General features: G+C 40.4%; 1 protein-coding gene across 10 annotated transcripts in view; it reads left to right on the plus strand.

Annotated features, from left to right (window-relative positions):
* The window catches only part of LOC148840450 (scrapie-responsive protein 1-like), a 36684-nt gene extending 34148 nt beyond the window's left edge, over window positions 1-2536 (plus strand). For 6 of the 10 annotated variants that reach the window (XM_088922545.1, XM_088922519.1, XM_088922530.1 and 3 more), the window contains 2 exons: window positions 493-740; window positions 1387-2536. In XM_088922545.1, coding sequence (XP_088778671.1) covers window positions 493-740; window positions 1387-1441 — 303 coding nt within the window. In that variant the 3' untranslated portion in view covers window positions 1442-2536. Of the gene's footprint in view, window positions 1-481; window positions 741-1386 lie in introns of all 10 variants that reach the window. The other 4 variants (XM_088922546.1, XM_088922547.1, XM_088922548.1 and 1 more) reach the window with 1 other exon arrangement.
* Window positions 2537-12490: the final 9954 nt, after the last annotated feature.

Consider the following 12490-nt stretch of genomic DNA (forward strand, 5'->3'; position numbering starts at 1 on the left):
AACGTGTAGGGTTTATCATTATCGCTTATCCTGATCGTGATTGTTTTTCAAAAGTTGCATGAAACTGGAGAACCTTTGAGCTAATATAGTTTTGTCACTAAAAATTCTATTTTTGAAATGTGTAATTACGCTACTTTAAGTACTATTTAATTTAATTTTAAATTAAATAGTAAAACGCCGTCTGTTCATCAAAAGCATCATAGGCAAGAGTGCGCGTTTTGCTGTAATCTACTTTGTGTTCGTGTAGCAAGTTGTATTTTTTCTTTTTTTTCATTTACTTATAACACCAAAACGCATATACCACTGTCACAAACTATTTTTCTTTGCACTTTAACGAAATGTGCTTAGTCCAAAAATTCTTAACTCTAAACCTTTTTCGTTCTGTACAGCTCTCGACCACAACGATGTGTAAATAATACAGACGGGTTGGAAGGTGAAGTTTTCCAACGTCACGGTTCGTTATAATTAATAGTTTTCGCAGTTTCTCCGCAGCGAGAGAAAATGAAAAGTGCGGTAGCTGTCCTCGCTATCCTGGTTGGATTTCTGGCCGTTGATGCGATCCCTTCCAGCCGCTTGTCCTGCTACAAAAAGGTTTTGGAAGACAGGAACTGCCACAATATACCCAGTGGCATTGAGCTCCTCAGACCCATCGATAACGCCCTGAAGAATCACTTTTGGGAAGGAAAGGGGTGCGAGATCGTGTGCTACTGCAACTTCAGAGAACTGCTCTGTTGCCCAAGGTAAGCTCAGTTTCATCCAGCAGGGGGAAGAGTGAATCCAAAGGAAAACAGAGGAGTCCTTAGTGAGGGAATGTTAGACGCCCAGGCGCCTGGCTGTGCTCTGGAAACGCGTCTTGAGACCCGAGTTTCTGGAACTTGTGAACACTACATGCATTGTCGTATTTATCATCCATAACTTTTCTGCTGCAACCCGCTTTAGCTGTTATACTCGTGTTCATAAAAACATGGTATTTGGAAGGACAACCGCGACTTACATTATTCTTGTAAAGGGCGTCTATTTTGATACCCTGTTTTCATCTTTATGACCGCTGGAAAGCGACGTGGTAGTAACGTTTCTAACTCATTACTAGTAGCAGAGTTAAAATGAAGCAAATGAGCTTCTGTTATGCTCCGCAGACGGTAAATGGTCGTTGGAAATGTGCATGCCTTTACAACACCCGTCTTCTGTTGTTGTTACGGAAGTATATAAAACAAAACCAAAGAAATGTTTCGAAAAGTGGCGTGCAGAGAGAAAGCCCCCATTTCAGTCCAAAACACCGCGACACCGTAAAAAAAGACTTCAGCTTGCTCAGATAAGCGCCCTTGATATCTGTTCAGTAAATCAGAACACCGTTGTCACTAACGATTTCTGGCCCAACTGTTCCAGGGATGTTTTCTTTGGGCCCAAAATCTCCTTCGTGATACCGTGTAACAGTCAATGAAGAGAGACGCGCTGGTGACGAGCTGTGTGATGGCAGAGGAAGAGATCCGCCCGCTATCAGCGAATGCAAGAGGGAAAAAAAAAAGAAACACGACTGTTCATACTGTTTTGACTGTTCCGACGTCTCTGCTCACTTTACCAATGCGTGCACGGTAAAGCGGCCAGATATGTGCCAGATTGTATTAATGACATCAATAATTTATCATGTTTGACACTATGAAAAGTTACTAGTGCCTCGGATTACTGTGATCGCGCAACATTGTTCGTCTTCGACTATTTCTCTTGCTGACATAAATCCAATGTTTCAAAGTTAGGCTGGTTTATAAAGTCTACAGCGCAGACTTCATATTGTAGTTATATTGCAGGTATTAGCATCAGGGCAGTGTAAAGCATCAGTATAGGTTAGTTTAGAAATTATTCTTGTAATCGCGTGAAAAAATTGCTCTAAAAGCAGAAATTCAGATTAGAGGTCGAGGGATGAGCCATTGTATCGTTCGATCGTTTTCACTGCTAAGCACTTAATATTATTCTGTAGATTTTCTCTTTCAATTTTAAAATAATAAGAACAGACGATCAGCAGTAAGGGGAAGAACATATTAAGAAACTCTCCTCTGATTAAATAAATCTTTGTATATTAAAGAAAAAAGCCATTGATATTGTTTATAGTCTTTCATTCTTGATTTGTAATTCCAAGCATTGTAAACATAGAGAATTTCCACAATTTTCTGCCTGTATTTTTTTAACTGACATACTTGACTGTTTTTTTTGTATTTTGTCAAACAGTAATTTTCCATAGCCAAACCTAAAATGATTATCATTGGATATTATGCATGTAACAAGCTGGTGGACCTATTTTTGCAAAAGTTTAAACTGTTAAATTAATTCTAATATTTATGCAATGTTCTTTTTGTAAAATTAACTGTCTATTATTGCTATTCTGTATTATACTTCTTAGAGCATTTAAGAGAGAGTTTGATAGCAGTGTTAACAGGATGTGAAACCAGATATGTATCTTTGCAACTGCACATATTTCCTGCACATGTTAAAATAAGTCATCAGCTTACAGGCTGTTCATTAAATCTAATGTAAATCCTCACTTGGGTCTGACATCTACTTCAGCTCCCTCTTCCTTCAGCGCTTCTACTGCTTTAATTAAACACCTCCTGAATATCAGTGTTCTAAATAACTGAATTTTAAAAAGAAGCGGGTGTGAAATTATTTATTTCATCCCATAGGGTACTTTTCAAAAGGCTGCCTACACCAGGCCACAAAGCTACTGTGACTGCAAGAGAAAGGTGCTGCTTCAGTTGATCACATTTCAACAAAACAGTTTCAGAGATTTATATTTACCGATTCTTGTAAAATCACACATAGTATTTAACTGAATACTTGCTTAACATTCTGAAAATAGGCCACGTTCAGTCACCAGGGAATATCCAAACTCCCAGTCTAATCAATAACAATGTACTAAAGACACAACAGTTTTTTCAGCAGTACTGTATATAATGACCCCACATTACACTAATATCTCAAACTAAATGTCCAGAATAAGTAAGAAGGCAATATAAGGAATCAGGCCAGAATAATAATACTCTGTGAGGTGCACAGTAAAGTGATAATCAACCTAATAATACTGAGCTGTACCCACTTCCACATCAGAAATAACTAATTAGCAGTTTAGCTTTAACAAGTTCTGTGAATCCTCTGATCAAATGTATGCTGTTGAATAAAAAAATACTAACGGATACCTTTGTACAGATCATGGACGTTTTACTGTATGAGATATAGCTAAAGCAAGTCACAGTTTATATACATCTACTGTAAACATCCGGTCAGATGGTGTTGTAACTTTCAAAACTCATATTTATAAATTACAAGCTAAAATTGAATCTAAACTTGTTTTATTTTATCACAACAAATTTTACTTTACTGATTTATACAGGTATACGCTTGTATAGCAGTTACAATGTCCATACTAACCATTTGGTACTTAGATGATGTTTAAGGATAGCCTCGGAAGGTGTTTGAGGAAAATTTGGTGTCTCAAACCATTCTGCCATAAGATTTATCACTGATGCTTTCATCACATGCATCAGTTACACTTTGATTAACTGGCCCTCACAGCCTACCAGACGAATGCTTAATTCATTCAAGGACATTTACAGATCTTTTATTGAGAAAATGGCAGCCCTACTTAATTACTGCAGTTCTCTGTACCATCTTAAAATTGAACATATAGTACTTTTCAATGGAGTGAAACTTTCAAAAACAGCTCCTGTTTTTGGGTGCAGGACATTTCCAATCTCCAATCTCCGTGGGCGAGAAAAATCTGGAGAGAGATGATACCATCCGTCACTATACCTGAATGTATTTTTGGTTGTTTGATTTAGTCTCGTCTGTCTGACACTTGACATACTGACACTGCCATGTTATGTAAGTGTTGTGTCATGTCCTGTTATGTTTACTTTGTATTGTTCTTTTTTTTTTGCTCAACAGCAGTGTAATCCTCTAGGTCAGGTCATGATTGGAAATAAGAATTTGTTCTTAACTGATTTATCTAGATGGATAAAGGATTATTCACTTCAGAAGTCAGGAAACTTGAAAGCTTTATCCCAGTGTGTAAAAAATGTAAAGATTGATATTGGTATCAGTATGAAAATTACACTGGAACAGAATAGCGGTGAGAGCATGGTACATGGGTCAGAAATAATGATACCTGTGTACACCACAGTCAAGTACACCAGTGTCATGCTGGTGATTCCTCTGTGATCCATCTTCTGGATAAATAATTTACCTTCACCTCAACTAACGCACAATGTGATCATTCATACAACCTATGGATGTAAGATACCAACAGCATGAGGGGTTTTCAGACAAGTCCTTAGCCTTCAAAGGCAAATTTTATTTCTACTATGACTGATCCATTTCTAGGTAAATTCCATATTTACCTCTACAACGGAGCAGAGTGTGTCCTCTGCCTTATTTTCTAATAAAAAAATGAACTTGTTCTAGTGTGATTCAAATCAAAACATTTTAAAGTGGCTTTGTAAAACATTTTCTGAAATACCTTTTTTCTGACAAGGAATACCTAATTAATTTGACATTTTTTGAAACCACCAGGGAACTGAGTACTTTACAATTGATCTTCCTTAGCAACCTGCTGGGTCTGTGATTTGCATGACAATGCTTGACTCATTCCAACCACTACCTCTCCATAGACTCAAAAGAACATAAGAAAGGCTTCAAATGAGAAAAGGACATTCAACCCATCTAGCTTTTGAGAAACTAGTAACTAATCCAAGTATCTGATCTTCTGATCTAAAGATCTCATCCAGCCTCTTCTTGAAAGAAGCCAGGTTATCAGCTTCAACATCACGGCTTCACTGGTAGTATCTTTTCCTGCATTCCCACAAGCCTTTGCGTAAAGACATGCCTTCTATTCTCAGTTTTAAATGCTCTTCCACATAGTTTTTACTTGTGATTTCTGGTTAATATCCCACTGTTCATTCTGAAGAAGTCCATTGAGTTGATTTTGTCAATGTCTTTGATGATTTTGAATTTTGATGGTTGGGTTGGTCTCTCTTGGGTCATCTAAGTTCAAGAATATAAAGGTTCAGTTCCTTCATCCTGTCAGTGTAGGACATTCCCTTAAGCTGTAGAATATACTGTATCTGGTTGCTCTTCTCATGACTGATTCCAGAGCAGCAATATCTTATTACACATTATAGTGTCAATTGCAATTGAATGCAATATTCTAAACAAGGTCTCAACACTGCATTCTTTAACTTTAACATTATATCCCTTAATACATCATTTCAAACCGTCTTTCAGCTGAGACGTTAAACCGAGGTCTTGATTCTTAGTGGTCTTTAAAGATCCCCGGGCATTTCTCAAGAAGAGTAGGGAGTTATCCCGGTGTCTGGGCCAAATTTCCCCCCTCGGCCTTTACCGTGGCCTCCAAATTGTCCCCATGTATGATCGGCTTGCACTTGCCCTGCGATGGACTGGCGTCCTGTCCAGGGTGTACCCTGCCTTGGGCTCGCTGCTTGCCAGGTAGGCTCCGGCTTCCTGCACAGTATGGTACAGTATAAAGCAGTTTGGTAAATGACCTTTGACACTGGAGGCATTTGTACAAATCCTATGATAAATATCATTCGAGCTGCAGATATTACATTGAATATAAGTTTAAGGACTTGGTATCTTGAATTAATTTGCTAGAATCTTTTATCTACCACATTCTAAGTTGTATATTTTTCTTAGCTCAAAAGTGGATACATTAGCAAAAACAATCTACAGTTTAACAAATGGTGTTAATACTAAAGCAAAACAAATGCTCCGTTATTGAATAAACATGATAGACTAAGATGGAATTAAGGCTTATATATATATACATGTATATTCATACGTGGCAGCACATTAATGAATGTTTATTAAAAAATGAATGATTTCACCAAAAAAGTTGCTTCAGTGATTTTCTGTGGCATTACTTAGGTAAGAGATTAGAAGAAATTTGACATTAGAAGAATCAATTGTGCTAGGGTCAGAAAGACACTGGATTTTCACATTGAAGAAAAGCAAAACACAGATTTGCATGCAAAAATACAGAATAGAAAAATGTGGCCTTTTAAAGGTGTAGGCACCTGAAATATGGAATAGAAGTTTAACAAAAACATGAGGGGAAACTTCCATTCAATGGACTGGTGATAAGGTATTGTACAGTGCCTTGCAGGGAGTCTGAGCTGATCTTAATTAAAAAAAGGATGTTGCCTTAACCTGTTACACTAAATTTAAAATGAAAAAAACCACTTATCCTGATGTATTACCAATCGAAGCACCTCCCAAAGTGATTGACTGATTGCTTGTGCAATGAGATCAGGCTATTTGGCTGCTTCCTCACGTCAGTCAGTCAGGCTCTCGAGGGAAACTGTAGCACTGCAAGTTGTCTAATTAAGGTTAGGGCAGCTGCCTTCCTCATCACACAGATAAAGACAGCACACCAGTTTCACAAAATTCTCTCTGTAATTCTTTAAAGCCATGGCATTTGAAAATGCAAGCTGAGCAAGTTTAATCCCCCGCTTAAATCTGGTTCCTTGAGCATTGTAATGATCTTTACTAAATTAAAACTGATTTTGATCCTTCCTATGAGAACCCTAGAATTTGTTTAAAAAATAAATGGCCAGATAACTTAATGGGTAATATTTAATTAGTAAATATTAGCCATATAGACATTTTTGGAGGGCATTAACTTAGCCATGGTAAGACAGACTAACTTCCTTCTGAATGGGTTTATTCATTTCAGAGTATGTACTAGTCACCTCTGCAGAACTCATAGACGTCTGCCTGTCTGAGGGTGGGGTGATGTAGTGATGTAGTGGGTCAGGTTCTGGCTGCTGACACTGCTCATATAACATTGAGTGAGGTACTTTACCCCACTTGCTCCACCCAGCTGTAGAAAAGGGGACCAGTATTAGTCTCTGCAATTCACTGCTTAACAGTGCAGGAACCAGGATGGGCTCTGGCCTGGTGAGCTACACTGACACAGACTTGACCTTTTACATACTTCCACATTTTGGCAGCCGGCTTTGGACCAGTCGAGTGACTGATTTTATTCACACGCTGAGCACGAGAGGTATACAGCAGGACCAGATATATGCATTCGTTTTAGTGAAACATCTGCATGCTGATCTGGTGGAATTAAAAAAAAAAACATTGTATTCATCACCAGTGGCCATAAAGCATTATGTAGCAGCCTGCATGGCAGTGACAAGAGATCTCTACATTCTGATTATGAGATGTGACGTGCTGGCCAGCAATGAATTCCATAGTTGAAAAAAATAATTATTTAAATATTTTACAGAGCATGGCACAGTGACATGGAGGTTGGCAATGGTACCTCACAGCTCTTGGGTCCTGTGTTTAATTGCATGCGTTTGGAGTTCCCATGTCCTGCTGGTAGGAGTATTCTCTTGTTTCCTCCCACCCTCCACATACACGCTGTCTGATGTCTGATGATGTCATCAACCATGCTGCTACCCTCCATCTGCTGCCAGTGCCTCAGCATGTCCCGGCCTTCTGTTCCTGTTGTCTCTCCCACACTTTCTTTTCTACTTCTCATCTACTGGCAAACCTTCTTCCACTTATATGTCCACCACTTCTTCTTGTTCTGCCCATCACCGCTGTACAAAACCGTAAATGACCAGGTCTCAGGACCCAGGTGTACTCCCTTCCTATTTCTGCTCCTTTTACTACCCCTGTGGAGTCCTATAGAGCCTGAAATCATCTCTTTGGGTGCCTTCATCCCCATCCCTCCCCCCCCCCCCCTTCAATCCCTGCTGCGTCCTACAAAACTCTTTGCCTTCACTCCCTAATGTCCAGCAGGATGTAGTGGCCTCCTTCAGCTATCTCCCACACTGGCAAATCTCTTTATCTGTATCAGGCCCCCGATCTATCCTCAGATCTGTCTACATAGAATAGTTTATTAACCAATTTCTATTCTCTCTTCCAGCTATTCTTAAACAGCAGCCTGTGGAATCTTATCTGGTTCAGTTCAGGTGCATGTTGTGCCTTCAGCCCTGTGTATGCTACTTCCTCTGACCCGGATCTATCTAGCCTCCTACCTTTGGATCAGTCAATGCGTATCCTACAATATCTTTTCTCACTTGCCCATCTCCTCTCTTACTCCATCCATTCTTTTTTAAGGAGAACTTTTGGCTGTGGTGACTGTGGTATTTCTGTCAAATGTAAATCTTTCAATCCTGGCTCTTCTACTATTACTACAAATTCTGAATTTTGCCTCGCCGTCAGCATTGACAGGCTCGCTGTTCCCCTCTGTAGGATGAAATTGGACTGCTTTATTGAACTGCTTGCTTCACTAAACTTTCGTTAACAGTTTTTTTAGTTAAGTTCTTGGTTTCAGAAATATCCAGGGTTAGGTGCACTACTGCCACTAAACAGTCTGTGACTGTGTCTCTCTTATTAATATGTAATATTTGATATTTTGACAGCGGCCTTAGCACCTTCTAGTCTGATTTCATCAGATCTCAAAAGGGTAGACAAGACTGACCCAGGTCAGTACTGGTCTGGGATGCAAAAACCTCTAAAAAAACGGGTTTGCTGCAGCTACATGTAGCATTGGTTGTTCAGTAGATGACCCTCTTCATACTGGACCCGGGACATTGTGTTGTAGGAGCAGAAGCTCTGACTACTAAGTTACTAAAGGTCCCATAACATTGTTCAGAAAAGCAGCAGAAGATCTCCCCAAAGCGCCCCCTTAATTCAATTGGTGCAGCAATTATTCACTTCTCTCCCTGACAGGGGCTAATGCATACTGTATAATGGCTGCCATGCATCTCCCAGGTGAGAACTGTGAATCAGCAGTGGATGAAGTCAGCCTCCTCTTATACATACTGTAGAGTGCTTTTGGATACTTTGGAGTGAAAAGTGTTTTATAAACTCAAGGTCTTATTATTATTAATATCAGATTCTTCAGAGCACGAGGTTAGACTCAAATATTGTCTATGACCACCAGTTTGTATACTCGATAAAGTTGATCATTGTTATCAACCATGCTGCAATTTATGTGATTCAGAACTCCTCCAATTCAGGTATGTCACCTGAAATGTAATCTCTAAAGAAGAAAGAAATGAAAAGGTTCATTGTGGGAGTATTTGTTACATTGCTACAGTATTTCCACCTTTGTAACCATAAACTGATCTTCTATTAAAAACTGATTAATCAGAATTAAAGGAAACTGTAAAAAAGCAATGTGAGCAGCAACTGCGTAAAGTTCTGTATGCTGAAGTTGGTGGAAACAATATTACCCTAATTGAATTTAGGGTAAATCAAGGATTGAGTGATGAAACAGCTAAACAAGTAAGCAGATCAATTAAAGACATCAATTAGCACTGGTCATTTAAAGAACTCAGCTTGAATGAAAACCAGCACACGCAGCAGTTTCCCCAGGACTGAGAACCAGGCAGAGCAACAACAGCAACAGCAGCCACAGGCCATGGAGGAAGAAAATCGATCAAGTGTGTCCTAGCTGCTGACAGAAACAAGTGGCTGCTGTCCCTGTTTGAGAAAGAGTGATTTCCTTTATTTGTTGGCCATGTGACTGACTTAAATGAGTAAACATTTCATGATTTGCGCCTTACCGTTTTTGGTCTAAAGTGCTGAGATTTTATAAAACTAATTGTTCATCACACTCAAAATGGCCATAGCATTACACACAGCGATTTAAGCAAAACAGAATGGTTTCTCGGCCTTTACAATGGAATCTACATAGATTTTATTTGAATTGGGCTACAAAAATAATAATTCCTTACACTTCCGTAGAGATTTTCTGGACATTGAGTGGTCAACTTTACAATGGGGACTCCCCTCCACCACCACCAGCGTGCAGCCCCAACTGGATGATGCGACGGCAGCCATAGTGCGCCAGTCCACTCCCCACACGCCAGCTCTCAGTGGGGAGGAGAACAGAGTGATGAAGCCAGTTCAGAGATGGGGATTATTAGGAGGCCATGAGGGGTAAAGGCCAGGGGGAAAGTTGGCCAGGACACCGGGGTGACACCCCTACTCTTTTTGAGAAACTTCCTGGGATTTTTAATGACCACAGAGAGTCAGGACCTCGGTTTTATGTCTCATCCAAAGGACGACGCATTTTTACAGTATAGTGTCCACCTCACTATACTGGGGCACTAGGACCCACACAGACCGCAGGGTGAGCACCCCCTACTGGCCCCACTAACACCTCTTCCAGCAGCAGCCTCAGCTTTCCCAGGAGGTCTCCCATCCAGGTATGAGCCAGACTCACAGCTGCTGAGCTCCAGTAGGTTGCCAGTTGTGAATAAGTACAGCCTACAGCCAGTAGCAAGGTCTGTTATATACACAATTCATTGGTTAAGGTTTATTCCCTGCTGAAAAGAGAAGAAAGGAAACACAACGTTTCAGCCGTGGGGCCTTCTTCAGGTGCGGAGAAGAAGCAGCAGAAACGTTGTGTTTCCTTTCTTCTCTTTTCAGCAGGGAATAAACCTTTACTTGTTCCTTTGCAGCCTACGGATGCTGACGCAGCTCCCTACTTGAATTGTTTTTGCCCTTTTCCAGGAAATACTTTGAAAATAATAGGTGGGAAAAAACCAAAACAAAACATAGGTCATGTGTCCTTGAACTTAAAACCATGGGTTTATAATCCTGTGAATAAGTACTGTATCTAACAGAACAGAAGGCACTTCTTTACCAATTGCGCTGAGAGAGTATGGAACAATACCCTGTCCTGATGTTGAAGCTGATACCCCTGTAGCTGGCGGATAAGATCATTAGATCAATTAGCTCTTAACTACCAAACAGGCTAGACAGGACCCCCTCTAGTTCCTGTCAGTTTCACATGTTCTTATACCATTGTAGGATTACCAGTCACTGAACGCACAGTTGGTTTTCTGGTATCATCTGGTCCAAATCCGGCGGCAATATGGTGCATCAGCAAAGGTAGACTTTAGAGTGGTAACTGGTGAGAATCTCTTCAGTCTCGGCAAAAAAAAAAAAACATTTTCAAAGACGATCTGATTAAGATTTCAAACGTTTGAAGGGAAATCAATAAGGGCGATCCAAAGAGTTCATTCAAATCGGTTTTGGTGAACAGAACACAGGGAATAACTGGAAACATGTTGAGACTCAAATTTGCGGACACACTAGAAAATGTTGTGATTTTTACACAGAAATGTATCAAGAAGCCCCCGTCCATTTCACATGTTCCTATTTCATTGTGGGATTAGCAGTCACTGAACGCACAGTGTCTGGGATCGTCTGGCCCAGATGTGAACGAAACGAGGAACAGTGGCGTAGCTCGCTGAGGTGCAGGAGCTGCTTATAAAGCAAAGGCTCTTCGCACAGGTTCAAGTGCGAGAGCGCATCTTCCTCCGGGCTCTGTTTGTGTGGGAGAGCTCAAGGCGGGGACCAGCCCCCCCTCGCCAAAACACAGGATGCGTCGGTGGGGGCGGGGGACCTCTTGGGCTATTGTGTTGGCAGCAGCTGGCTTGTGTGTGTGTGTGTGTGTTTCCCCCCTCCCTGCGTAATAAGTTTCATGTATCATTGAAGCTACAATCAAATGCTAGTACGGAAAAAAGCTATTTCAAAGGAAAATATATTTGAATACATCATAAAGAAATAAAGATATTTCAGAGTTGGAAAAAGAAATCGTTGCGATATCGTGCAAATCACGTATATTCTGGTTTCGCATAAGTGTTGAATTGTAGACGTTAGGTACTTATTTTAAATTAACTTTAAATTAAAACAGGCGAGCGGGCATTTCTGGACTATACGCATCTTTAGTAGAATTAGTTGCTTCGATGCCCTCCACACAACAAGGCAAAAAGTTTTTTGTCTGGGGCGGTGCTTTCGCACCTTTCGTCGTTGATCTTTTTTAGCTTATCTACAAAAGGATTACTACTGTAAATTTAATGTATAACGCACCAGGACAAGTTCATTTCATACAGGGCGTTTGTCGTGCTGGACAAGAACGCCTACTAAGCTGAGTGGGGGGGGGGGGATAAAATAAAGTGCTTTTAGTTTTTAGTTCCTGCTAAAAGTAATCTGTAAAAAAAAATAAGTCCCCTTTTCACACCGTACAATATTCTTGGAAACAGCGATAAATCACACCCGATTAAGTACTTAATCGGTTTGTGTTCCCGCCTGTTATTTTCCGTGAACAGGACTCTACGAAGAATGCTTATTAAAAAAAAGCGAACGCAATCACTGCTGACCTACGTTACTAAGCGATGAAAATATATTACGTTGTTTACACCGGAGTCCACTTTTTTTTCTCCTTTCCATTAACTTTTACACCCCCCCCCCCCAACAACAAGCTCTTTCCTTTGTGTGATTTAATTCCGCCACCCAGTTCAAACCACGCACGCAAACTTCCCAGCCAATCACAGCGCACATGTCCCCCCGCCGGCCAATTGCTTTGGGCGCCGCGAATTTTAAATCCCTGAACTGACCAATCACAGGCGCCCTGTTTTTTTTCTCCTCCGCTAAACTGGTTCAGTGCGGA

This window comes from Atractosteus spatula, chromosome 1, assembly GCF_055471065.1.
Source record: "Atractosteus spatula isolate fAtrSpa1 chromosome 1, fAtrSpa1.hap1, whole genome shotgun sequence".
Taxonomy (NCBI): domain Eukaryota; kingdom Metazoa; phylum Chordata; class Actinopteri; order Semionotiformes; family Lepisosteidae; genus Atractosteus; species Atractosteus spatula.